This window comes from Aspergillus uvarum, assembly GCF_003184745.1.
Source record: "Aspergillus uvarum CBS 121591 unplaced genomic scaffold BO82scaffold_50, whole genome shotgun sequence".
NCBI lineage: Eukaryota > Fungi > Ascomycota > Eurotiomycetes > Eurotiales > Aspergillaceae > Aspergillus > Aspergillus uvarum.
In genome coordinates, this window is record NW_020291347.1 from 101613 (window position 1) to 127531 (window position 25919).

At 54.7% G+C, this 25919-nt stretch overlaps 8 protein-coding genes and 1 non-coding gene across 9 annotated transcripts; 6 read left to right on the forward strand and 3 right to left on the reverse strand.

Moving 5' to 3' along the window:
* Nucleotides 1-501: 501 nt before the first annotated feature.
* BO82DRAFT_394175 (glycoside hydrolase family 5 protein) lies at nucleotides 502-1898 on the forward strand (the record flags this gene model as incomplete). The annotated part of the gene is made up of 7 exons (XM_025638720.1): nucleotides 502-565; nucleotides 627-641; nucleotides 704-1064; nucleotides 1112-1163; nucleotides 1220-1536; nucleotides 1603-1677; nucleotides 1751-1898. The coding sequence occupies 7 exons, from the start codon at nucleotides 502-504 to the stop codon at nucleotides 1896-1898; spliced, it is 1032 nt and encodes a 343-aa protein (XP_025489216.1).
* Nucleotides 1899-3704: 1806 nt separating this feature from the next.
* BO82DRAFT_t239 lies at nucleotides 3705-3790 on the forward strand. Its single transcript has one exon. It is a non-coding gene; the product is annotated as a tRNA-Val (tRNA).
* A 508-nt stretch (nucleotides 3791-4298) lies between these two features.
* Nucleotides 4299-6491, forward strand: BO82DRAFT_341307 (six-hairpin glycosidase; the record flags this gene model as incomplete). The annotated part of the gene is made up of 1 exon (XM_025633543.1): nucleotides 4299-6491. One exon carries the CDS (start codon nucleotides 4302-4304, stop codon nucleotides 6351-6353), a length of 2052 nt encoding a protein of 683 aa, XP_025489217.1. The 3' UTR covers nucleotides 6354-6491.
* A 2244-nt stretch (nucleotides 6492-8735) lies between these two features.
* Nucleotides 8736-11992, forward strand: BO82DRAFT_376741 (NRPS-like enzyme; the record flags this gene model as incomplete). Its single annotated transcript, XM_025637539.1, has 3 exons — nucleotides 8736-9017; nucleotides 9073-11511; nucleotides 11603-11992. The coding sequence occupies 3 exons, from the start codon at nucleotides 8736-8738 to the stop codon at nucleotides 11990-11992; spliced, it is 3111 nt and encodes a 1036-aa protein (XP_025489218.1).
* A 294-nt stretch (nucleotides 11993-12286) lies between these two features.
* Nucleotides 12287-13085, forward strand: BO82DRAFT_434503 (uncharacterized protein). Its single transcript, XM_025640949.1, has 2 exons — nucleotides 12287-12458; nucleotides 12538-13085. The coding sequence occupies exon 2, from the start codon at nucleotides 12544-12546 to the stop codon at nucleotides 12904-12906; it is 363 nt and encodes a 120-aa protein (XP_025489219.1). The 5' UTR covers nucleotides 12287-12458; nucleotides 12538-12543; the 3' UTR covers nucleotides 12907-13085.
* Nucleotides 13060-15142, reverse strand: BO82DRAFT_145556 (putative flavin containing polyamine oxidase). Its single transcript, XM_025630120.1, has 5 exons — nucleotides 14882-15142; nucleotides 14693-14830; nucleotides 14594-14644; nucleotides 14290-14542; nucleotides 13060-14223 (listed from the first exon to the last, which is right to left on the reverse strand). The coding sequence occupies exons 1-5, from the start codon at nucleotides 15017-15019 to the stop codon at nucleotides 13214-13216; spliced, it is 1590 nt and encodes a 529-aa protein (XP_025489220.1). The 5' UTR covers nucleotides 15020-15142; the 3' UTR covers nucleotides 13060-13213.
* A 1226-nt stretch (nucleotides 15143-16368) lies between these two features.
* Nucleotides 16369-18918, forward strand: BO82DRAFT_316074 (uncharacterized protein). The gene is made up of 8 exons (XM_025632565.1): nucleotides 16369-16815; nucleotides 16879-16931; nucleotides 17002-17024; nucleotides 17095-17237; nucleotides 17337-17620; nucleotides 17815-18186; nucleotides 18272-18382; nucleotides 18470-18918. The coding sequence occupies exons 1-8, from the start codon at nucleotides 16752-16754 to the stop codon at nucleotides 18671-18673; spliced, it is 1254 nt and encodes a 417-aa protein (XP_025489221.1). The 5' UTR covers nucleotides 16369-16751; the 3' UTR covers nucleotides 18674-18918.
* A 217-nt stretch (nucleotides 18919-19135) lies between these two features.
* Nucleotides 19136-21791, reverse strand: BO82DRAFT_394181 (putative C6 transcription factor; the record flags this gene model as incomplete). The annotated part of the gene is made up of 6 exons (XM_025638721.1): nucleotides 21218-21791; nucleotides 20524-21111; nucleotides 20321-20472; nucleotides 20093-20266; nucleotides 19664-19999; nucleotides 19136-19610 (listed from the first exon to the last, which is right to left on the reverse strand). The coding sequence occupies exons 1-6, from the start codon at nucleotides 21341-21343 to the stop codon at nucleotides 19136-19138; spliced, it is 1851 nt and encodes a 616-aa protein (XP_025489222.1). The 5' UTR covers nucleotides 21344-21791.
* Nucleotides 21792-23445: 1654 nt separating this feature from the next.
* Nucleotides 23446-25506, reverse strand: BO82DRAFT_385443 (NCS2 family permease; the record flags this gene model as incomplete). The annotated part of the gene is made up of 4 exons (XM_025638181.1): nucleotides 23446-24222; nucleotides 24275-24379; nucleotides 24432-25352; nucleotides 25417-25506. 4 exons carry the CDS (start codon nucleotides 25504-25506, stop codon nucleotides 23593-23595), a joined length of 1746 nt encoding a protein of 581 aa, XP_025489223.1. The 3' UTR covers nucleotides 23446-23592.
* Between the last annotated feature and the right edge of the window lie 413 nt (nucleotides 25507-25919).

Below are 25919 nucleotides of genomic sequence, written 5' to 3' on the forward strand. Positions count from 1 at the left end.
AATATTACCAACCCCCCCCCCCCAAGCCGAATCAACCAGCTAATCGGCAAAGTCTGAAACAAGCAGTGTTGGTTCTATTGTGCGTAGTCAAACTGACTCCACGCGGGGAAACTTGGCACAACATGTGGTGTCCCCGCAAAAGGGACGCTCTCTTCTGGACCTGGGGCAAGCTGAGAATGGTCAGCCGCAGGAATTGTGGGACAAATCCTCCCGGGAACGTTCTCAAACTGTCTCTTTCTCGGGCTAATATCGGAACAAGGACTTGGAAGAGGGTCCTAGTTCAACATGGCACGGAAAGTGTCTCCGGGGTAGATCGGGGCCCTGTCATGAAATGCCAAAGTGCTAATGTTTGCTTTCTCTTTGAAACCATGTGTTCATTTAGAACAACATCCCAGCTATATAAAGTGGGCATTCGATTGAGAGATTTCTGATTACATTCTTGTCAATTCTCATATTGGCATTCTATTAAACCAGAAGCAAACGCTGCCGGTCATAACTACCATGCTTGTGAAGCCGCTTGCAATTACAATCCTAACCCAGGTGGCCAAGGCAAATGTCTGGTTAGGTAGGTTTAACCCTTTTGATTAGCGATCGCTTGAGGTGTGTCTAACGAATATTGGATATAGCTGGCGTGAATATCGGTAGGTCTGCCCAGATTTGACCACTGTCGGGACTATATCTAATATTGTCCTCTATAAAACAGCTGGATTCGATTTCGGCTGCGGAAATACAAATGGGGTATACACTGCTTCTGAGGTTATGCCGCCGCTCCTGTCCCAGGGAGGAGCTGATGGAGCAGGGCAAATGAGTCATTTCACCAACACCTATGGTCTCAATGTCTATCGTCTTCCAGTCTGCTGGCAGTACTTGGTCAACAACAACCTCGGTGGAAGTTTAGATGCGACCAATTTCGGCATCTACAACGAGCTTGTTCAAGCCTGCTTGGACACCGGAGCGTATTGTGTCATTGATATTCACAACTATGCCCGTTGGAATAATCAAATTGTAGGGCAGTCGAGCGGTGCGGTGACTAGTGACCAACTTGCTAGCGTGTGGTGGCAGCTGTAAGAGATCTACTTTCCGTTTGAAAGCTTCCCTGACCTTAGGCTAGGGCCGCAAATTATGCGTCGAAATCTAAGCTTATATTTGGAGTGATGAATGAGGTGCGCAGACAGCAGAAACCACAGCCAGTCGTGACTCTAACCTCCCAATTTCACAGCCTCACGACCTTGACGTCATATCATGGGCAACCAGCGTCCAAGAAGCCGTCACGTCGATCCGCAATGCGAGTGCAACGTCCCAGATAATTCTGCTTCCGGGTACTAGCTATACATCCGTTGGTGGCTTCATCTCGGACGGATCTGCTTCAGCTCTTAGCGCCGTGAAAAACCCCGACGGAAGTACTACAAACCTTATCTTTGACGTGCATCAGTATTTGGACTCGGACGGAAGCGGTACCAGTACTACGTGCACTACCAATGGGGTCAGTAACCTCGGAACGCTAGCGACTTGGTTGCGTAGCAATGGACGCCAAGCGTACGTCCCACATACAAAGGACTCTTCGAGGTTATTTAACATCAGTGCTAATAAAATATGAACCAGGTTTCTGACTGAAACTGGTGGCGGAAGTACTTCTTCTTGCTACACAGATCTTTGTGCTGAGTTAGACTGGATGAAGTAAGTCCCAATCGGCGATTCAAAACAACCGTCGGTGTCTTGCGTATCTAACGCTACTTTTCTGGGCAAATAGTGATAATTCCGATGTTTTTTTGGGGTGGATCGGATGGGCAGCTGGATCTTTCGCGACTAGTTATGCTCTTTCCTTGACTCCCACATATGCGGATGGTGTCTGGACAGACACTGGTATCTTGTCAAGCTGCGTTGCTGGAAAGTTTTGAGTCATACGTGAAGCTCGTATCAAAATATCGGATTAGCTTTTGTGAAATTCTTCATTGGTACTCAAAAATACACCCGAAACCTGCATAAAATGTCCAGGCCATCAACTCCTCCAGTTCACTCTGTTTGACTACACACAGATGAGCGCGAGGTCAAGTCGAGCCTTATATATTGACAAGACTAGTGATTATCAGTCGGAAATAGATCAGGCAAATCCGCCAGCCAGCTCAAAACTTCGATCTACATAGTGTTTGATGCATCTACATGATGTTGTCGGTAAGTGTGGGCACTTCTATCATGATCATGTATAAGAGCCTAGCTGCACGTGGAATTAACGTGAATAGAAGACAATTATATGATTAATTGTGTCCTTGTACCATAGTGTTCGAAATCAGTTATACCTTCACGCCCTTTTGACTCAATTGCCGGAAAATGATCCGAAATGAGCAGGTCTATCTAGTATTTAGCAAATATTTGGCTCTTTTAATATTGTAAATAGTCCTTGGGTGGATTTATAATTAGGAAATCATTTCTAAGTGTGTTATACTTCTATAATAATTTCAAAATTTAGTTTTAAATAACAATATAAACTTTTTGCATTAGGATTTTTATTATTTGTATTGGGAAAAGTAGTAAATATTATCTTTACTTTCACTATTACAGCTATTGTGTAATACTAGATCAGCTATCACCTTATATTTTAAAATAATATTATATCTTTGTACTTACTTTTTTGTCACGGAGCACCTCCGGGTACGCATTCCAAAGGATAACCGTTGCACTATTAGCAAAAGGACTAGGATGTTGTAAGGGCCTTGCGAGCCCTTCCAACCTTCGCAATATCAATCGCGAAGGAATGTATATAAAAGAAGGCCTAAGGCCTAAGTCACGTGACGGCTAAGCGAGGTGGTCGCGGAACCACCCAAGGCAGCGGCAGTCCCGCGAAGTTAGGCAGATCAGCAACAACACCTTAAGGTATAATACTACTACCCTGGCTATCGCGATAAGGTATTCGTTCACTACACTATTTCACCCTCTAGCCCTTATACATGTAAAGCCGATGGCTTTACACTGTGTACACTAAATAAGGTTATATCGATCAGGATTCCCAGGCAGGTTCTTAGGTTCATAGGGAGGTTCTTAATATATATTCAGGGTCAACGGAAGCCACGCTCACACCGTGACATTTTTTTTTTTAAATCTACTAATTATATATATAAGAATAATAGTTTTTACAAAAAAAAATATATATACTCTGTATAAAAAGTTTAAGATTATATTTATATATATTGAATATCCTGAACACACACTTGACTGGCGGGTGTCGTATGGTACGTACTGTACTTCAATGCGGCGGCTTGAGGATGGCAATCGATGAGGCTATTCCTGGTCAGTTGCCAAGATCGCGACCGACCTGCTCGATTGGATTAATTGATACCTGATTCTAGATTTAGAGCACGGTTGAGAGTAGATTATCGGTCGACTCCTGACATTCATGTGTACTCCAATTGCTGTTTTGAGTTCCCCAAGTCTCGGATTAATATACGCAAAGGCTGATTATGTCGTGGGACATAGATATGTTAGGGATCCGCATGTGCCGGCGATAGGGAGACACAAAATTTGTTATGGATGCTTTGAGAAGCATGAGACAACAGTTCAGAATTAATATACATGATGTATCGAAGAAGTAAGCCTGGAACCAATTTGTGGTGCGAACTATGTTTTGAGAACTGGGGAAGGTTGGAGGAAATCAAAGAATAGAAAGGACTGTACAGAACCAACAAGAGGGAAGGAATAGAGCAAGAAACAGTCACGTGGTCTAATGGTTATGATTTCTCGTTCACATCCGCTGAACGACCCGAGAAGGTTCCCGGTTCGATCCCGGGCGTGACTATTCTTTTTTCCTCACGGTTTTTATATCCCCTGCTCCTCTCCGCTTCAATTCATGTAAGACATCTACTGCACCGATATCGATAGACATTGCATTCATCCCAGACTCTAAACAGTTTGCACTTACTGCTCACCACGTCATTAAGCGGAACTCCTCATTATCCCCTTATTAACACCAGCACTGGTGGCATGACTCGACGCACAAACCGAGGAGAGAACCCCTGCCAAGCAATAGCTTCAGCGATTCAGGATTGGTGCTTTCCCCGCACGACAGACGGTTAAATCCCCTCTTGTCTTCAGCCATTCTGGAAGGCAATTCTGCAACCCTGCTGGTGCCTGAAACTCCCTTCAGATACTCCAATCAGGAAATTCTCCGGTTACCCCAGGCTCATCATGCCTCTCTCCACCGGAGCACCAGCACCAGCCGCTCCAGGGGCACAGCTCCTGGGGGTGGCATTTAAGCCGAGACTTCTCATTCCAACTTGAAATAAATTGGGAGCTGAGCAGTCACCGAGATGTTGACCCTCAGTACAGCTTTCTCCCTTGCATTGGCTGCTGGCCTAGTGCCAGCTACCGCGTTGAACGTCAACACCATCACCTCCAAGTACTTTGGCAACGATGCCCCCTGGTATCGTGACCGCATTCCCCTCTTCGAGACCGACCAGACCGTGCTCCAAGATGTCTACTATTATCGCTGGGGGGTCTTCCGCGCCCACCAGCGTGACCTCGGCGCCGAAGGCTACCTAACCACCGAGTTTCTCAACGACGTGAGCTGGCAAAAGAGCCCGTGGGCACTCCTGATTGATGCCTCCAACTTCCACCTGCGCGAAGGGCGCTGGTCGCGGGACCGTCGCTTCACCAGCGACTATGGCAATTTCCTGTTCGGCCCCAACGGAATCCAGAACCAGTTCTCCGAGTCCCTCGCCGATGGGGTGTGGCAGGTGTATCTGGTGGACGGCGTTGCGGACGACGCTACATCCCATCTCTCGGCCATGCAATCCTTCTTCCAGGGTTGGAACTCGACGACCCTCGGGGTTGGTGGCTACGATTCGTCGAAAGGCTTATACTGGATCCAACCCTTGACCGATGCCACCGAGTACACAATCTCCAGCATCGACGCGACCAACGGCACGGACGGCTTCACTGGAGGATACTCTTTCCGTCCCAGCATCAACAGCTACCAATATGCCAACGCGCGCGCGATCGCTCAATTGGCCGAGCTGACGGGTGACACCGCGGTGGCAGACCAGTACAGCGCCTACGCTGACACGCTCCAACGCCTCGTTCAGACCGACCTTTGGAACAGCACATTCTCCCACTTCATCGACCGCTACGAGGTGAACAACGAGTACGTGACCTACTGGGACTTCATCCGCGGCCGAGAGCTCGTTGGCTACGTGCCCTGGGCGCATGACCTCCCCGACGACAACGCCACCTACGCCGCAGCCTGGAGCCACGTTCTGGACTCGGACAAGCTAGCCGGGACGCACGGGCTGCGCACCAACGAACCCAGCTACCAGTACTACATGGTGCAGTATCGCTACGAAGGCACCCACCCGGAGTGCCAGTGGAACGGCCCGGCCTGGCCATACCAGACGACCCAGGTGCTCACGGCGCTGGCCAATCTCCTCGACCACTACCCCAAGTCCGCCGCCGCGGGGGTCATCAACCAAGCAGACTACACGCAGATCCTGCTGCAATACGCCCGACTGCACTACAACCCGTCCAGAGGCGGCATCCTCGACGTGGAAGAAGACTACTATGCCGACGCCGGCAGTCCGATCGTGGGGCTGACGCGCTCGCCGCACTACTTCCACTCCGGATTCGTCGATGTCATCCTCTCCGGGTTCGTCGGGTTGCGGCCCCGCGCCGATAACGTCTTAGAGGTCAACCCGCAAGCCGACAGCGGGACCGTCTCCTACTTCCGGGCGGAGCGCATCCTCTACCACGGCCACGAGGTCGCCGTGCAGTGGGACGCCACGGGCCACCACTACGGCAAGGCCGGGCTCTACGTCGAGGTGGACGGCAAAACGGTCGCCAGTGCGTCGAAGCTGACGCGCCTGACGGCCAAAATCGCCCGCGCGGCGCCGCCCACCGTCGACCGTCCCATCGCCGTCTCCGTCCAGCTGGGGACCACCACGGAGTACCCGGCGGGCAGTGTCTCGGTCGCGGGGGCGGATGCCGACGATGTGCACGCCGCCATCGACGGCCGAGTCTGGTTCTACCCGGAGACTGACGTGGCCAACGGGTGGGACAGTCCCGCCGGCAACGGCACGGAGATCTGGTACCAGATCGACTTCGGCAGTGCAACGCAGACCGGGCGCGCGGAGGTCGCCTTCTTCGCGAATGCCACCCAGGGGTATGCGGTGCCCTCGTCGTATCGGATTGAGCAGCTCGATGGAGACTCGTGGACGGCGGTGTCGAACGCCACGTATGACAAGCCGCTGGCGAACGGGATTACGAATGCCTCGTGGCAGACGGCGCAGACAAGCCAGGTGAGGCTGGTGTTTACGCCGACGAAGGGGGAGAAGGTGCGCCTGGTCGAGTGGAAGGTCTTCAGCAGTTGATTGTGGCCAAGTGTATGTTGCGAGTACAGTACACTAAGAATTCGGGGAATGTTAGCCATTTCTGCTGAGCTTGTTGTTTTCCTCAGTCAGTTCTTCTCGTGTACGAATGTTGTTATTAGTTGTACAATTGCATTGTGTTTTGGTCCGAGCCCAAACTATCCCTCCACGCCTTCCCCCGCATCGTCACTTGATCGGCCTTCTAGATGCGAGAGACACCCAACCACCTTGTCATCATCCATTGCCCCGTCACAGAGGATAGAAATAACTGGCCCATAATGATTTGATATCAGAATTAGTTCGGGATGTCAGGAGACAGCTGGTCGAAGAAATGTACCACTGGCCCTTTGTACTGTAACATCATCGGCTGAAAGCAAGGCGGGGGGGCGGAAACAAGATCAAAGGAGTTTCCCGTGGAATACAGCAACACATCCAGCTTCAATCAGCTGTCTACAGTACTTCAGTGAAGAAGTGACGCTCGACTAGCCGGAGTATAAGCATCTTGATAGAGGAGGCAACAAGAATGGGTTGCTGTGGTTGTAGGTCGACTTTATGGGTTGCATGTGTGGCGGGCGGGTGTATTGCGATGAGGCATATACCCTCGGATCGGGGGTGTTTCTACCGGACTGGGTGAGGTGGATGTTCAGCAGAGAGATATATATATATTAACCGACGGGTGCAGCCATTGTGGATAAGGCGCGATTTGGCTTGTTGATGTTAAGATCTGCAAACTAAACAATCATAGACAGAGACTAATGAAGACATTGAGGAAGAGGGGCCAGGCAACCATGAATCAACATACACAGTCGAACCAACCTTGATGTTTCACCAGCAGATCCCGAGATTTCCCAACCAGGCCAAGTGGGCGGGGCCGGAGCACGACAACAATCGCTGTTATTGATGGATCAATCTTATTGATGCATGCATGCCATTCAGGGTAATTCAACTGCGCACTAAACTGGAACCGGTAGGATGCTCCTATCTCTTCTCCAATTCCTGCTTTCTGCATGATTTCCCTCTCAAACCCTCCAAACAAGCATTGCCCCACGGAAGACCATTGCGGCCACTCAGCAAAAGGGAAATCTGCCGGCAAAATTATAAGCAAAAGATAAACCCCAATAATCCTAATGATAAGAGTAATTAAAGATAGTCTCTAATAAAGAACCCCAAGAACAATACCTTCGACCCTAAAAAATCCTAAAGATCCTAATATAAGAAGCAGCTGAGTTGGTTATATAATTTAGAAGGTTTTTTTAGGGGGTAAAGAAGGGGGGGGGGTTAGTACAAAAACTAAAGATTAACTTAGAAAGTACTTGAGTTGTACAGGCCCTGGGGGCTGGAGGGGATGGCAGCGGAGGAGGGGGCGGTAGAGAAGAAGAAGAAAGAAGAGGGGGCCTTAGTTATAGTAACTATTTTAGTAGGCGGTTACCGCTGCAGTCAGGATTTCCTATTTGCCGAGTGGCCGCAATGGGTCTTCCGTACATTGCCCTCACCATCCCCTCTCCGGCAAGACCCTCCGCTATGCACGGATGAGGCTGCACTATTACTCACTTTAATGCTGCAACTCCACCGCCTCCCGTGCCGACACCCGTTTTCCCTTTTTTGTTTGGTTTCATCTTCACCTTCTGCCAACTTTCCACAAGCAAAGGATTCACTCCGACCGGTCTCGTCTCGACCGACTCTCGCCCCCGGTCGGGTTCCCGATCATTCCATCTCCTCGATAATGCGCGTCAGTGGCTGTCGCCTGTCTGGCATGACCGTTATGTGTTGATGTGTCCGGTGAAGTTGACGTCACTCACCACCATGGATCCTCGGCTGCGACAATCGGCACTTGGTCGAAGGATGCTTCCATCTTGAAGCTTGTACTGCCTTCGCGCCATCATCGTCGCTTAGATTTGATGTACCAGGGACTTCCCATGGCCAAGCATCCGGCCCGCGTCCGGGCACGATTCATCCGTGGAAATCAGCCGGCGTGGCGTTGATGCCAATTTTGATGCGCGATTATCGTCCAAGTCTATATCGACACCTGCAGAATGACGATAGCATGTACCTAGGGGTCTCTGCATTCTGTCCTGAGACTGTCTCCCCCTGTCAGGCTCCACCGCCGATCACTGAGCACAACTGCGCCTGGGTCGAGATTCTGTTGAGTATGCTCCATTGCTATCGGATGGCGGCATCATTCGAGAATGGCCTCCTGGCCTCCACGGCCATACTCGTTGCCTACAAATACCCTCATCGCCCTCGCAGATCTGGGTCATCTTATACACACAGCTTCAGTCCCATTGCCTTCGTCTTTTCCAAAGTTTTTAATAATTCTTGATCTGCTTTTTCGTGCCAAATCCATCTATCCCAGAACCAACCAGCCCAGCCCGATATAATCTACTCATGTCTGACCAGCCCGGTGCAAGACTTTGGCTCGCGATCGCCGACCACCGCGCGCGCTCATCACCGTCGGAGCTCGTTGGTCTCATTCCCAAGGGCTCGGAAGTGTCCAATGGCTACCAGGAGTTGAGCTTTGCGGGCCTCGCCCGTGCCGTTGATGCCTGCGCTCGCTGGATCGAGGCTCGCATCGGCCGAGCCAAACAGCCCGAGACCATCGCGTATATGGCCGCGAACGATGTGCGGTACTTGGTCTTCATCCTGGCCTCCCACAAGACTGGCTATCAGGTAAGACTTCAACCCCCATTTTCAGTCACCTGAGGCCAGCACTAACCCAGACCAGCCTCTTCTTCCTTCCACCCGTCTTTCGGACGACGCCTACAAGCACATCCTCACCGTCACCAACTGCCAGAAATTCTTCTACACTGCTGACAAGCAGCGCCGCGTGTCGGAGATCCAAAATGCCCAGCCTGAGACCCAGACATTCGAAGTCCCCGCTCTGAGTGAATTCCTCGATTCCGAAAGTTCCCCTTACCCCTTCGAGAAGACATACCAAGAAGCAGAGGATGAGGTGGCCATGATCATTCACAGCTCCGGGACCACGGGCATGCCTAAGCCCGTGCCGCTCACCCACGGCTTTCTCGCAACCATAGACATGGGCGCCTATCTCTCTCGCCCTGAAGGCCGTCAGTCCTCGTTGTTCCATGATCTCCAACCGGGACAGCTGGTGCTGTCGACGACGCCGTTGTTCCACCTGATGGGCCTCCTCGCCTTCGCCGAAGCTCTGTTCCACGATATCCCATTCGTCATGTGTCCCGACAAGCCCTTGTCGGTGGACGTTATTGTCGACGTGATCGAAGCCACGCACCCTACCGCCAGCCTGCTGCCACCCTCGATCCTGGAGGATATGAGCCAGTCCGCGGACGCGCGCGCTGCCCTCCGCACTCTGGACGCCGTCTACTTCGCGGGCGCGCCGCTCTCCCCGGAAGTGGGCGATCTGCTCGAGCAAGACACCAAGGTCATCACCGTGCTCGGATCCAGCGAGATGGGGCTCATCAACTCCTTTGTGCCGCAAGGCGAGAAGGTCTGGGGCTACTTCGAGTGGAACCCGGCGTACGGCGTCGAGCTGCAGCCGCAGGGCGATGGCTTGTACGAGCTGGTGATCCCCCGGCGCGCCGACAGTCGGCGCATCCACGGCATCTTCCACACCTTCCCCGATCTCAACGAATACCACACCAACGACCTCTTCGTGCAGCACCCCAAGCGGCCCAACCTGTGGAAGTACCACGGCCGCAAGGACGACGTCCTCGTCCTGAGCAACGGCGAGAAGCTCAACCCCGTGACGCTGGAGAAGACGGTCGAGGGCCACCCGCGCGTCAAGCACGCCCTGGTCATCGGCCAGAGCCGCTTCCAGACAGCCTTGCTGATCGAGCCCACCCAGCCCGTCGCCGACGAGCAGGCGTTCGTCGAGGCCATCTGGCCCACGGTGGAGCGGGCCAACGAGACGGTGCCCAAGTACGGTCGGGTATCGAAGAACAAGATCCGACTGGCCTCGCCCGCGAAGCCGTTCCAGGTGACTCCCAAGGGCACGACGAAGCGTCGCGCCGTCAACAGTGACTACGCGGAGGAGATCGAGGCCATCTACGCGGCCGCAGCCGCGGCCGAGGCGGCCGGCGTGCCCCAGCTGCCGGACACACTGGACCTGACGCACCTGTGCGAGTACGTGCGCAGCCTCGTCGCCGAGCTGCTCGCCCGCGCCGACCTGAAGAACGACGAGGACCTCTACGCCGCCGGGCTGGACTCACTCCAGACAATCCAGCTGGCGCGGACGCTGCAGACGGCCGTCGCCAACCGCATCACCGACACCCCCGTCGCAATCAACCAGCAGCAGATCTACGCCCACCCGACCGTCGCCCAGCTGGGCCAGTATCTGGTCGACCTCGTGCACGGCCAAACCAGCACGACCACCATCTCCCGCGCCGAGCGCATCGCCAATATGATCGAGAAATACACCTCCCAACTACCTCCCCACAAGCCACTGCCCACCTCCCTCCCCGAAAAGTCCACCGTCATCCTGACCGGCTCCACCGGCTCCCTGGGCACCTACCTCCTCCACCGTCTGGTGACGAACCCCGCCATCGCGAAAGTCTACTGCTTCAACCGCAGCGCCACGGCCGCGGACCGCCAACGCGAGAGCTTCACCACCAAGGGTCTGGATCCAGCCCTTCTCACCGACCCCCACCGCGTGGAATTCTTAACCGTCGCCTTCGGCGCCGCGCACTTCGGCCTCCCGGACGCGACCTACACCTCGCTCCTATCCTCCGTGGACCTAATCATCCACAACGCGTGGAAGGTCAACTTCAACCACCCGCTCGAGTCGTTCGAGGATCCGCACCTGCGGGGCGTGCTCGAGTTTTTGCAGTTCAGCCACACGAGTGCGCACCGCGCACACCTGGCGTTCGTGTCCAGCGTCAGCACGATCGGGAGCTGGACATCGCAGATGGGCAGCGTGGTGCCCGAGGCGCCGGTCGAGGATGTGAGCGCGGTGCTGGAGCAGGGCTACGGGGAGTCGAAGTTCGTGAGTGAGCGGCTGTGCTGGGTGGCGGCCCAGCGCGCGGGGATCCCGACCACCGTGCTCCGGGTGGGCCAGATCGGGGGGCCGACCACCCGGCAAGGGAAGTGGAATGTGGACGAGTGGGTGCCCAACCTGGTCAAGACGAGCGTGGCCATGGGCAAGGTGCCGAGGGATCTGGGCGGGTATGCGGTCGATTGGGTGCCTGTTGTGAGTATTGCCCCTGCTTTATCTCTCGACACAGAACGGAAGAAGCACAGAAAGAGAGAAATAGAGAGCTAACACAGGCCGGAAAATACAGGACACCCTCGCCACCATCACCACCGAACTCACGCACACCCGCCGTGGAGAACAATCTCACACCCCGCACCGCGTCTACCACCTCGTCAACCCGACCAAGACCGCCTGGGCCGACCTCGTGCCCGCCATCCAGGCCAAATACCCCCACGTGCAGGTGGTGAGCTTCGAGGACTGGCTCCACGAGCTGGAGTGCATCCCCTCGCCCAGCGAGGAGGAGGTCCGCGCGAAGCCGGCGCTGAAGCTGCTGGACTTCTACCGCGGGCTGAGTGGGAGCGTGCTGTCGGCGGAGATTGCGGTGGAGCGGACGAGGCAGGGGAGTGAGACGATGGCGAGGTTGGGGGGTGTGACGGGGGAGTTGATGGGGAATTGGTTGGAGCAGTGGGCTTTCTGATTCTTCCTTGCTTGAGTTTTACGTGGTGGTTGGCGGGGAGAATGCGCAAGGGAGGGAGAAACAGTAGCAAAGGTCAAGTTTGGGAGGGTTGGTGCGTGTCTAACACATGCATGCATATCTGCGGCCGGCGCTTTTTTTCGGGAGGGTTTAATTTTAGCATGGGTCATAGACTTTAGCAGAGCAAAGAATGCATATGTTTGTCTTTACTAGAGTTATACACCGCACGTACATTAGCGATATGAGCAAAGTCAAAACGAAGATCCATCCCAGCATTTCAGCATTTTGCCTTTGTCCCTGGCAGAATCCACTTCCTTGCATCCAGACGACGACAATAACCACCACAACGTCCATAGAACACAACCCCAAAGAAAGGGGTATATAAAGGCCACATTCCCCAGCCTATCTTCCCTTCACTCCATAACCAATCGTCCTTCCCAAGCCCTGACCAAACAAAACCTCCCAACAAGTCAGTCTCCCTCCATCCCCTCAGCTGGGCTCTCTCCCACCCTCAAGAACCAAGCCCCAACTCTAACTCCTTCCAACAGATTAAAATGAAGCTCACAGCCATCCTCCTCCCTCTCATCTCCACGGCCACGGCCACGACAACCTGCTACTCGGGCGCGCCGACCAGCGAGGGCACCAACTGCCTGTCGAAGCTCTCGATCAAGAACTTCTGGTCGCTGCAGTACTGCAACTACCGGTGGAACGTCAACTACGGGGACTGGGACAAGTGGATCAGCAACAACGCCAGCCACGTGGAGCGCGGCCGGGTGGCCAAGACGGGGGTGTTCGGGGGCATGGAGGAGTGCCTGGATGCGTTCAAGGAGGTCGTCGAGCCGTGCTACGACACCGCGCAGGGGGCGTACCTGACGACGGCGAATGTGAGCCTGGAGGTGAATTGGTGTCAGTGGTGATTCCCCTCCTCTCTCTATCAGGGGAGACTTGGGAGTGAAGGGGGAAATTAGGGATTGTGGGGGTGTTGATGTGATGAGATTGCAGGAAAGGTTTATGTTGATTGTTGATACACGAGAGGACGGGGATATAGTTATGTTATGAAGGTCATGAAGCTTGATGTGATGCAGCATACAAGAACAACTATTTGTGCAATTGATCCGTGTCAAGTATGTGATATACACCCTCTACTAAATACACTCCACACCTGTAAGGTACCTATATACACCCGCCTATCAACCTTTATCTCCACGGTGGGGGCAACAGCGACTAATCATCATTGAAGTCATAGAAACTATTCGCCGTCCACCCGTCCACCGCCGTATAATCCGCCAACGGACTCGTGCCATGCAGCACCTCGTACCGCTTGCGGCCCTGGCAGCTGCCCGTGTAGTTGCCCGCCAGACACTTGCCGCGCAACAGGCGGCCGACCTCCTGCGCCGCCGCGCGGCCCTCGAACCACGCCCCGTGCAGGTATCCAAAGTACCCGGCGCTGGTGGCCTCGCCAGCGAACCACACGCGGTCGACGTTGGCGCGCAGGTTCTCGTGCATCTCCAGCGTCACGGCGGGCGGCCAGTTGGAGTACGTGCCGAACGACCAGGGCTCGGTCGTCCAGCGCGGGTAGTGGAAGGCGACGGGGTCCGGGACGGTGACGTTGGGGAACATGGCGCGCAGCACGGCGAGCGCCTCCTGCTTGGTCTGCTCGTCGGACTGGCGCTCGGCGCGGTGGGCGAATTCTTGGGTAACGGTCACGAAGATGATCCCGCTGTCCTCGAAGAACCCGGGGGTGCTGAGGGATTGCCAGATCGGGTACCAGCCGCGGGTGACCGGGTCGGCGTACAGTAAATACTGGGTGTCCGCGGGCCAGAAGGTCTCGTTGAATTGGAAGAAGATCTTCGTGTACGTCGCCATCGTGAAGGCTTGGATGGATTCCTGCTTCCATTGCGGCAGCGCCGGCGAGAAGGTCACGGCGTCCGATTGCTGCAGCACCCCCAGCGAGAACGTGGTGATCGCGTACGCCGCTTGGTAGCAGTCGCCCGACGCCGTGGTGATCGTCACCCCCGTGTCGGTGTAGGTGATGTTGGTGACTTGCGTGTTGAGGTGCAGCCGGCTGTCGTTGCGCCGGAGGAAGGTCGACGCCATCCCCTCGATGATCGTGCTGAATCCCCGCTGGTCGGTCACGAAGTTGTCTTCGTCGCTGAAGCCGTTGACCGTCAGGTTGCTGCCGGCGCAGCCGAAGACGAAGGAGCTGTCGGCAGGAGTGTACGCGTCTTCGAAGTCTGCGGTGGGCGTTAGTGGGCGTGTCCAGAGGGAGGTTCTTAGACCTCAGTTTGGGGGTGGCTTACCCCAAGACCACCAGTCCACCGCCTGCGCCTCCATGTCCGTCACCTTCGGGCGCCATCCGGCCATGGCAAGACCGGTCTGCGCCGTGGAATCCTGCAGGTTGTCCGTCAGGATGATGCCCGCGTTGGCGTTGGCGATGTCGTAGGCATCGTCGTACTCGTCCAGCAAGTAGGAGTAATCGCTGTAGCCGTTGTGGTTGTAGGTCGACAGGTTGCTGTAGTTGGAGTAGGTGGTCGAGAGATTGTACACTTGGGCCTGCGACGGTGAGCTTCGTGCTCACTGTGCTTGAGACTGCTGACCACTCACCAATGTCCAGACGGGATTCTGCGGTCCTCCAGGGCTTCCAAGGCCTTGCACCTGCACGAGTCAGCGAGGTCTTCGACAAGACATAGCGGTCCAGCCTACCCAATTGCAACCATTCTCGATGATATACGGCTTGCCGTCCTTCTTCTTGCCGAAAGGTTGGTGCCACGCCCGTCCTCCGATGCGGTCGTTGTACTCGAGAATCAGAAAGTCGTTCATCGAGGCGTTGTGCAGCGCTTGCTGTTGGAGTCAGCTACTCTTCGATTAACTGTACTGTGGTTCGACACCTACCGCCGCAGCAATGCCAGCCATACCACCACCACTACACCTGTCAGTGACGTTCTTCTTCTGCCACTGCAGCGAGAGGGACCTACAGGATAGCGACGGTTGTCTGCTTGCATTGGCCCTGATCACGAGCATGAGCCACATGAGCAGCGGTGGGCTGGACAGCCCACGCTCCGAGAAGTGCCAGCAGGAAAGATCGCATGGTGCGAAGGAGAAAGACGGAGGGTGAGGGGCAGCTGAGAGAGGGAGAGAGAGAGAGAGAGAGACAGAAACTGGGAAACCTCCAACTTTATAGCATGCTAATTCGATAGCTCCGGTGAGCCAGCGGGTTTATCGACTTACCCAGCGCTGCAGAAGCTCAACACGGGCTGCAGAGCTCCACCGACGGGGATGGTCAACTTATCACCTTTGCTTATCGGGGTTCTAAGCATATTTGGGCAAGTCCAAGCGGGTCCGGGAAGAACCACGGATGGGAGAATTGAAGATACGCTTGGACTTGGCAGATTTGGGTTGTGGGCTGTGGGGAGAGGGAGATTCAGTGGTCAGTCAGTGGTGAAGATGAGGATGAGGATGAAGGGAAAGCCCCTGAAGCGGAAAATACACCAAACTAGATAGCAGCCAGGAGAAGAGGCATCCGATTGCATATCTGCAGCCTGCATCTTCAGTGAGCTCATATTCTCGGGCTCTCTACAGTCCGCAGCAGGTACAGTACTCCGCACAGCTGCAAGAACCTCGGCGATCATCACCACTAGTCTCACTTCTCACCAATTTTCCCCGCCTCAAACCAGGGCAAACCCAGCCGAGTTCAGCTTGCCAGCTTTTCTTCCTCTTTGCCTCGCAAGCTCCTCTCTCTTTGTCCCGTCCAGGGGAAATGCGTGTTCCTTCCCGTTCCTGAGAATTAATTAATTACTCTAGTCTCTAGATGATTGCTGATAAGAGCTGGCCTCGGAAGATGTCTCCAATCAACCCATCCTTATCAGCGAGGGTCAATCTACGTAATTTGTGGTTATCGCCGGAGTGTTGTTGCTTGTTCCGACCATAGGGTTCGATCTGTTTTCTTTTACTCTGCTCTTCGATGAGTTATGCGTTCTTTTCCTCTTTTTTTTTTTTTTTTTTTTTTCTTCTTTTCTTCTTTTCGCCTTCTTTTCTCCAATTTCTTTTCTTGCGCCTCTGCACCACAGCTCATACATCGTACTGACATCACCCGTCGCTCGTTGACTCCACACTCAATAAAGCGGGGAGTGCGCCCGCCTGTCCCACGGATCACGTAGAATGGTAGTGTCGTTGCGACGAAAACAGTAGGATAGTGGCAATGAGAAGTCAGCTGCAAGCACTGAACACAGACCCATTTATCTCCTGCAATCATATTCTCCCATATTATCTACTGGGATGTAGAACAGCCACCACCAATTCAGTGACAAGGCGGTGATTGTCTCACATCACACCCCGGTCCAACAATGCAATCCACCTCAACAATCAGGCAACAATCAACAATCAGCAATCCACAACCAGCACAATTCCACTCATCTCACCTCCATGAACCCAAACAGTCCAGATATCCTTGACAGGGCTGGCCCACAGCCCCATGCGAGATGACAGACAGCGCCAGCACACACGCAGCACACGCAGCCCGCGCCGCCCGCGGGCGGGCGCATCCTCGCCGAAGCCCTACAGAAAGACCTCGGCTTGGCGCCACGATTGGGCTTCATGTTTCCTGGGGATTCGACTCACGGCGGCTAACTGCGCCGCCAACAAGGCTGGCCTAGTCTGCAGTAGGCTGGCAATCGAGCCTTTCTGTGTATAAGAAGAGACCACACCATTACCAGCCTCATGCTGGGCGCCTAGTTCTGTGTGTGCCTTCAACCCTCCGTGCGCAATGGAGAAACTCCGCACCAGCTCGTCGACCGACCGACCGGAGACAAGGATTTTCGAGGAATGCGGTAAGTTTTCTTCTTCTTCTTCTTTGCTTGTTAGCGATTCAAACCTGGCTAACCAAGTCACAGAGACAGATGACTGGGTGGAACGGCGCATTTCGGTGCTGGAGTTCAATGCCGAGGTCACACCCTCCCTCCACACAGCTCAATTGAGAATTCCCAACAGGCAAACAATACTAACATCTTCAATAGACCCCGCGCTACTCGACAGTAATGTATTCATCTCTCCCTTCGAACATTTTCGCTCCTCTTGCATATGCGGAAACCCTAACAGCAAGAAAACAGATTCACCTCAACCACGACCCTCGACACACCCTCTCACCTGCCCCTCTTCCCCGCCCGCTTCCAACCCATCATCACCGAAGACCTGAACGGCTCCTTCGACTGCGAGGACATCCCCAACGAGGCCGGCCAATTCATCCAGCACAGTAAGCCAGCCATCCCCTTCCCCTCAGCCATAGCCCCGCACACCCTCCTCATGTACTATACCCTTCCCACCACCACCAAAAATAACACAAAAAGTAAAGGATCATGGTCCACCTACAAAATCAAACGCGTGATCGAACCCCACAAATACCACTGGACGCAAGCCACCTGCTACGTGGACTGGGACCCGCGCACCAGCCAGCAAACCGTCTACTGCATCGACCTGCCCCTGCCGCCGCGCACATTCCTGAAGGCCTTCTTCCCGCCAGCGCGCCAGCGCGCTCACGACCCGTACGCCTGGCACGCGGCGTTTGCGACGGCGTTGATCCCGGAATATGACCGGTCGATCTGGGGGCTACGGGATCTGGTGCGGGAGATTGAGAAGGTTAGCAGCTACCAAAGCCACCTGGTGCCTTCCTGCAACCCCCCCCCCCCGAACCATCACTTACAAGATGGCCATCTACCACATTGGTACCCCAGCCCCAACTCCGCTATCTCTCCATACATCCCCCCCCCCCCACGCACCGTAACAAGCGCCACAAACCCAGCTCGAAAATGATACTGACAGCAAAAAAACAGGGCCGACTGAATCCCACAGCCCTGACGCCGGATTTCTTCCCGCACCTGCACGACATCGCGCGGCACATCTTCCACGCCAACGAGACCCTCGAGGTGGCACAGCATACCGTGGAGAGTCTGGTGCGGGAGCAGATTCGGTCGGCGGGGTTGTATGCTCCAGGAGCAGCAGCAGGGACGACTCCCAGCTCCAGCGCCCCCTCGCACCATCACCACAATCACAGCCACACCTACAATAGCTGTGTTTCAGCACCAAGCACGCACATCTTCACCCTCCAGACCGAACGCGCCCTCCGCGCCGTCGCCAAGCAGCTGCATGCGCTGCACACGCGCAGCCGCTCGCTCACGGAGCGGTTGCACAATGAGATTAATCTCGTGCGTAGGGCCTTTTCCCATTCTACTGAAGTCCTTTCCCCATTGTGGATCTTTGCACTGGTTATGCTGCTAACTAGAACGGTAGGGTTTCAACCTCGTCTCCCAGCAGTTCGGGCACGACACCAAATCCGACTCGGCGATGATGAAGACCATCGCCGTGGTGAGTATGGTCTATCTGCCGGGGACGTTTGTGTCGGTACGTTTGTCTTTTATGTTTTTTTTTTTTTTTTGGACATTGTTGTTCGGAAGGGGAGTTGTTTGGAGCTGCTGGCTGATGGCGTAGGGCCTGTTCGGAACGAACTTCTTCAACTTCACCGACGGTGACGAACATACCTGGTTCATGGCGGGCTCGTTCTGGTTGTACTGGGCGGTGACGATCCCCCTGACCCTCGCCACCATGGCGGTCTGGGCTTGGTGGCATTATTTCCGGCCAGCAAAGCGAAGAACCAGGAAAAGGCCGGTGCCACAGAGGGTGGAGACGGTGTGAGGATACGGAATGCCACGGAAGGGTTACGTGTGGGAGCGACGATGTGATGACTGATGATTGCAGTCTGAGAACTCATATAATGGGTTATAGTACGATGTGTCCGGTCTGACATGATGTTATAATGAGTTATGATTAATAAGATGTGAAAATATGGCGCAATAGCTAATGTAAATGGCAATGATTCAGAGGCACATGATGAGACAAATGCTGAATCGGAAGCTAGCAAGTAGCTTGGGTCGAATCCTGAGGAGCAACCAGCTACTGGTTGTTGCATTCCAGGTTCAACTACCGCTCAGGATCTTGCGCAGACTGTCCAAGAATGATCGCAAGGCTCAAGATTCAGGCATAGACCGGCACACAGGCCGGTCGGGTTCAGGGCTCGCTGGCCCGTGTAGGAAGGATCCCTTAATCCGCTCGGGTATCAAATAGTGGTGCATAAACAGAGGAACATTTGAAGTCACCTCAACCTGCGGGACTGCTTTCCTCCGCCCCATCGGGGGATTCGTCCACTCCCGACATCGGGGTGGTCGCTAGTGGCAAGAAAAAAGTGGTGAACAGAGAGGCAGTCTCCGCGGGAAGAGCCACCCCTTGAGCCTGGGCGGTGGTGCGCACGATCCCCAGCAGGTTCCTCCCACCGTCCCACCGGCGTGTTAATGATTTGGCAGCAACCGAAAGGGTAATGAACGCCTCCCGGTTTTCAGGCTCATCGAGCCCATCCAACAGAGCGAGAAGAGCCCCCAACAGACAGGAGCTATTGCTGACCGGCATACGCTCCACGCCCCAGCACGAGCGATGAATGCAGTTCAGATGGGCAATGTTTCGCGCCGCCGAGAGCCGCACAGCGCGGGCGTGGAGCCCAACCCGGTCGGTCGCGGAGGGCGGTGTGGCGGATAGAACCACTCCATACAGCGTCAGGACAATCAAGTGGTAATACATGCTACATCACCTGGTAAGTTACCAATTGACCCCTATCGAACACCAGGTACTCACTGCAGACACAGAATATGAGGCGCTTCGAGTCGCGTGCCCTTCAAGCATGCGGGCCAGTGGTCCGCGCAATGTTGGAGGTGTTCGTGCAAAACAGTGACCCGCGCGGCAAGATCGGCGCGTGGCGGAAGCTCGAACAATCGAGTCACCTCGTACGCAATCGGAGTCAGATTCGAGAGGGCGACGAATAAACAATCCACGTGACCAGGGATCCCCGCCACCGGGCGTGGGTAGGGCTGCCATATGTCATCTGGGCCGCCCTCATGGCGCAATGGTGGGAGACGGTGGCGGTCGGGTATAGGTATCGACGGGCGGCTCCGGTCGGTCAGGGCATGGATCCTGGCCGACGCGTCAGTGGAGCTCCTTCATAAGGACCGGGCGCATGGGGCGATGGAGGAGGAGAAAGTCAAAGATCGGGCGCAGGGGCCGTACGTGGCGACGTTGAATAACCCCCAGACGGTCCGGTTCAGCCCATGAACCATCCGCAGGGTATCCAGGTCGGGATTAGCGGCGAGGCTGGAATTCTTCTGCAACAGTTCTTGTAGTGCGTAGGCAAGCTGGTTTTGATAAATCCAGCCCTGACGGTCGCGACCGGTCCGAGCAGCACTGCGTGGAAGGTCAACTCAGGATCTTGGTTGAACGCGTCGTGAAATGACCTACCACGACCATAGGATCCCCAAACCCTGCACGGTCGGCAATGTGATGCGCCCGGCTTCCTGGTCGAGTAGTCGTTTCGCTTCCTCGTAGAAATGAAGGCCTTTCGAGGCGGTATCGCCGGGGATGGTGAACGCGTCCGGGTAGTCCGAGTAGGCCTAAACCGATCAGCTGGGGGTAAAATCACCACAAGACACGGGCCAACCTACACACGCGTCGGCGAGGATACTGTTGACCAGGAACGGAGAACAGAACCGCCCTGACCGCTTGCCGGTCTGCATCTCCCGCAAGAACAAATCCCGATCGATCCAGTTGCGGAAGGGGTGCGACCAGGTAAACCAAAGCGAGATGAGATGTGAAACAAAATGGGAATCGGGCACTACAGCGGTCCAAGGGTGCGCCGGTACGAGGTAGCGTGGCGAATCGGCGGCACGTTTGGCTTCGAGCATGCGGCGCATTGGACGCGAGCGGTCTGAGGATTGTAGGTGTTGGACTTCGCGACTCAGCTGAGCCAGGTCGGGCGTCAGCTCTAGTTCCGACTGCGGGATATGGAGGTGAATGTGCTGGCGGATTTCGTCGAGGGTGGGATCGGTACGGATGAGGTCGATGAGGGGCATGACATGGCCATTGCCACTTTCGCGAATTGCACCCACGAGGCGGACCAGCAACTCCTCCTTGTCGGCCAATTCATCGATTTTGCGTTTGAGAGCGCCCCGGCGACGTTTATCGGCGCTCTTGTCGAGAGTGCATTCGACATTGCTTTTGACGCAGCTGGCACAGGGCACGGATCCGGTACACTATAGTCACCTTCCGGTCAGTGTGAGTGCGAAGGGACAAGGGAGGAGGGGAGAGGATAGAGGGGGCAGGAGGGAGAAACAATGGAGGAGGATGAGCCGCGCGCACCTTTAGTTTCCGCGCTTTGCAGGCGGCACAAGCTGTACCGACATTCTTTCTGCGTTGGTGGTTGTCGAGAGCAGCATTGGCACCAGGAGGGGCCGGAGCCAAAGGGCGCGACTTAGTATCGGACATGGTGAGGATCCATGATTGAATCGGAAGGGGAGAAGCGAAAGGTGGGGAGAAGAGGAGGAAAAGGAAGAAGGGACAAAGACTAGAAAATGTGGAGCGACGGAAGGAGAGAGAGGAAGAGGATATCAAGGAGGAAAAGAAAGGGTCGTTGGAAACAGGGCGCAAGAATCGCGAAAAAAAGTAGAGGAAGAGGGCAGGATACTAGAAGAAAGAGGAGAAGGGAAAGGAGAAGGAGAAAGAGGGGAGGAGACCGCAAGAGGGAAAAGATGGATATGCATGAGAATCAGTGAGTGAGTGAATGAGTGGTAGAAGTGTTGATTAGTGGTGGTGTTAGTTTAGTAAGGAGGTACGGAAAAGTAGTTCAGGTTGAAGGTTGGGAGGTGGTGGTGGTGTACTCCGTAGTAGCCTCAGAATGGAAGAAGATCCCGTGCAGGAGAGGAGGGAAAGCAGGTCGATCCAGCGCGAGGGGGGGGGAGGAAAGAGGAATGACGGCGGACGATTGGATGGTGGGAACATCCCTTCCACTCGATTGGGACCAAAGTGGGTAAAATGGAAGGACCTCAGTTCGAACCAAAAGGTGGAGGGAGGAGGGAAGTGGATCGACCCGCTTGATGTGCTCATGCTCATGCTCATGCTCATGCTCATGCTCATACTTCCAGTTCCTGGATGAATGGGAGATGCTGAAGATTGGAAAATAGTACCAACAATAGACAATAGACAATCAACAATCAACAATAGACAATAATAGACAGATACAGACAATACAGGTGAAGAACTATTGGGTCCAGTGGACTGTAGGTACCTGATAGGTTTTATTTTGAGTCACAAACATATCATGCCTGCACAGTCCATAATAGTAAGTAGTATGTAGTGGATAACTATCGGGATTCATCCATGATGTCGACGCGTGCAGCTGGATTAGGCAAGTAGCATCATCGCCGCATTCATAATGGAACCATGAACCATGAACTATGAACTATGAACCATGAACCATGAACCATGAACCACAAACCAAACCATAATCATGATCAGTAGTCTACTACTCCTCCGTACTAAAGCCTCCAAGCAGGCTGAAAAAGTACATTCATAACCAATTCCTTTGCTAGGATAACTCCTTCTAAGCTGGGAACTATTCCCGAGATGATTCCTTCCTGCCGGCCGAACCGAATCAGGAATGGGGGCAAATTCCCGAAACCGGCAATGCTGTCGCATGCTGTTGCATCTGACTGGTGATTTCCCAGTTACGGGACTAAGCGGCCCGATGGCACTAAGCCACTTCCAGAAATCAGGCTGTCGCCTTCTATCTCCGGATAGCCTGATGGGATGGCAGTCGGTGCCTGGCTATCTCCGCCGGCCGATCGGGTTTGTCAACAAGGTTGAAAGGTGAAAGTTAACAATGGAACTGATTCATTCAAGTCAATCAAACAAATTCCCATGCGATCTTCGCTCCCACACGGTCTCGATCCAAGAACAAAAAAATGTTGAGGCCCACTAGTCAAGTCAGAGACACAGTGAAAAGCAGGTTTTTCTTTTCTTTTTTTGTCACGCTTACCCCAGCCAGCGAGCAACGCAGTGACCTATCGAGGTCTTAGACCGGTCGGATCTGAATACCGCTCGACTTTTGTGCAAGAACAGCCCCCTCCTTCCAGTTGCAGCTGTTCACTCATAGGCTATCGCAGCCAAAGCACACCCAGAACTGTCGGACTTGCTCGGCACTTCGACGCTATACCGACTTTAAAATTGGAGCCAACACCGGCATTGACCGCTTCCTCCCTCATCATTCGCCTATCGTGGTTCATACTGCCCGGACCCAACAGTCCCCATAAGGTATCAGCCACCACCAGGAGTGAGGCCCAACTCGATACGGGCCAAAGCGCCCTGCAACCACCAGAGGGAACCACAAGTAGCACGCGTGGCCTCGTCGATGCGGTGGCAAAGGCGATCTTGATGTTTCTGCGTGGAAATTACATGCGTAGTATCATTGGGTATCTATCTCGATACCCTCCCCACGCAAGGGAACGATCTGGGAGATGTGATTTCCGTGAATATGGGGGGCAAAACTTGAAAACTTGGGCATACAAATACTCATAATTAGTGTTATTATTATGACGCTCATGTTACAGACAGTACCGGTAGGAGGTGAGTACTCATAAGTGAGGCGGAGGGTGGCGAGCCGCCGGCGAGGCGCGGAAGCGTTAGACGCGGACCTTTTACGGCCTCAGGCTCAGACTCCCAGGTCACATGTTACGTGTTTACACCGGCTGTGGCTTCACATCCACCACCTGCTTCTTGTCCCGCTCCTCCTCTTCCTTGGACACCACCGAGCGTCGCTCCTCCTCTTCCCCACCAAACGATCGATCTATCGAGTCGTCGCGCCAGAAGTCTTTCTTACCTCGAGCCGCCCGCTTCACCCACGGGGGGAAAAGCCCTCCTGGAATTCGCCAGGTCCATGGCTCACTCTCGTCCAGGTTGGGCGGCACCAACCGCCCGCCCGTCACCTTCGCCAGCACCCACGTGATGCCGTTGATCGTGATGTAGCTGCAGATACCGGCAATCAACCCGTACGCGATACTATACGTGAACGGCATGATGGCAATCGTCAAAAATGCCGGAATGGCATCTCCGTGGTACTTCCAGTTGATCTGCGTCGCCGCCTGCGCCATCAGCGCCCCGACGATGACCAGCGTGCAACCAGTCGCCCAAGGAGGGATCGAGGCAAAGATCGGCGAGAAGAACACCGAGATGAAGAAGCACAGGCCCGTCATGCACGATGTCAACCCCGTCTTACCTCCTTCGGAGATACCGGCTCCACTCTCCACGAAAGCCGTCACGGGCGGCACGCCAAACAGAGACCCGATCGAGATCGAAATGGCATCCACCATCTGGGGACAATCAGTATGGGAGCGCAAAGAAAGAACGGCAGAAAATACTCACATAAGCAATAGAGCTGCCCTCGAAGTCCTGCGTGACCGGATCAATCGTGCCTGCATAGCGCGCCATCGAATACAGCGTTCCCGTCGTGTCGAGGATGTCGACATACTGCTTCTGTTAGTCATGTGACCTCACCAACCGTCGAGGAATGTTCACATACCAGGAACGAGATGAAAGCCAAACCGAACTTCGCGCCGTGGCCACTGATGTTCCACTCCTGCGCGACAAGCGTGCGCGTGATGGGATGGAAGGTCACCACCTTCTTGAAGAAATCGAAACGGCTGTCTCCGATCGAGGAATGAGGGAAATAAGTGACATCAGTGGGTCGGGGCCACGAGATGATCGAGACAAGGAGGATACCCATGATGATAGCACCCTTGACTCGGTACATCATGAGCACCACGGTGAGAACACCACCGCAGAAGATACCAATCCACATGGTCGGACTACGCATGACCGCGGAGGACGGGCAAGCACCCGTGGTCGCATCCTTGAGGCTCTCGGTACATCCTGCCAGATCAATGGGCACGCTGGTGCCGCCCGTCACTAGTCCAATACCCGCACTATAAGTGAGGCCGATCAAGGTCAAATACAGCCCGATACCCGTGCCGGTAGCCAGTTTGATCGAGGCAGGTAGTGCACGGGCCAGCCATTGTCGGATACCCAACAGCGTCAGGGCCAAGAAGACAAAGCCCTCCACGAAGACGGCCGTCAACGCGATTCCGTAGGGGATCAAACCCGATCCGTGGTATCCGACCACTGTATATGCGAAGTAGCTGTTGAGACCCATGCCTGGGGCGAGCGCGACCGGAAGATTGGCGAACAGGCCCATGCAGAAGGTCGACAGTGCTGAGATGGCGGCGGTCGCAGTCACGAAATCCCGGTTGACCTCCTCGACGCACAGGAGGTACTCCGTGTTGGTCGCGCAGAGATCGGACATGCTGTCTGCGGGGCAGACGCAGGGCCCGCCCGATTCGGAGGTGATGGTGGCGTTGACACTGATGATGTACGCCATCGCGAAGAAGGTGGCGAGACCGGCGCGGAGCTCGGTGAAGAAGAAACTACCCTTGCGTTCCTTGGGCTAAGGGAGGGATCAGTCACGCTCGCGATGCACCGCTGTGCATCCACAAAGTGCCACCACTTACATGGCCCGAGTTCTCCAACCGGAACCATCTCCCCACGGGGCTGCGAGCCACCGCGAGGTTGGTTTCATGCACCCAGTTCTGCAAACCCATGGTGCAAGGCGACTGTCAGTCTATTGCAAGACAATCTACTGCGAGACAAGCTCGAGGAATGAAAAATCAAAACAGACAACGCTGACAGCTTCACCCCCCAACCCGGGGAACCAGGGATTTTATGTGGTCCGTCAGGCAGAAGCGGCGAGAAAAAATGTCGCGGGAGCCGGGGAACGAGGCCAAGTGATAAGCACCCGCACGCGATCGGGAAAGCAACGTGTGGGAAAATTTCTCCTTATCATCTTGGCAGCTTGGCAAAGGAATGGATACAGCCTGGACTGGCTGCTCTGTCCATGGGTGGCGTGCTTGGCAATTCGCCTCCAGGCAATCAGCGTCGTGGCAGTGAATATCTCCTGATTGTTATCGGCTAGGGTTACTTCGCTAAGCGGCGGAAAAACCGGTGGCCAGCCTTG

Excerpts from the sequence above, each read along its gene's own strand:
- BO82DRAFT_434503 (XM_025640949.1), top strand. The coding sequence starts at position 12,544 with ATGAAGCTCACAGCCATCCTCCTCCCTCTCATCTCCACGGCCACGGCC.
- BO82DRAFT_145556 (XM_025630120.1), bottom strand. The coding sequence starts at position 15,019 with ATGTGGCTCATGCTCGTGATCAGGGCCAATGCAAGCAGACAACCGTCG. Across the intron at positions 14,543-14,593 it reads AGAATCCCGTCTGGACATTG|GCCCAAGTGTACAATCTCTC; the intron begins GTGAGTGGTCAG and ends TCACCGTCGCAG. Across the intron at positions 14,224-14,289 it reads GGTGGACTGGTGGTCTTGGG|ACTTCGAAGACGCGTACACT; the intron begins GTAAGCCACCCC and ends CGCCCACCGCAG.
- BO82DRAFT_316074 (XM_025632565.1), top strand. The coding sequence starts at position 16,752 with ATGGAGAAACTCCGCACCAGCTCGTCGACCGACCGACCGGAGACAAGG. Across the intron at positions 16,932-17,001 it reads TGCTGGAGTTCAATGCCGAG|ACCCCGCGCTACTCGACAGT; the intron begins GTCACACCCTCC and ends CATCTTCAATAG. Across the intron at positions 18,187-18,271 it reads TGCACAATGAGATTAATCTC|GGTTTCAACCTCGTCTCCCA; the intron begins GTGCGTAGGGCC and ends CTAGAACGGTAG.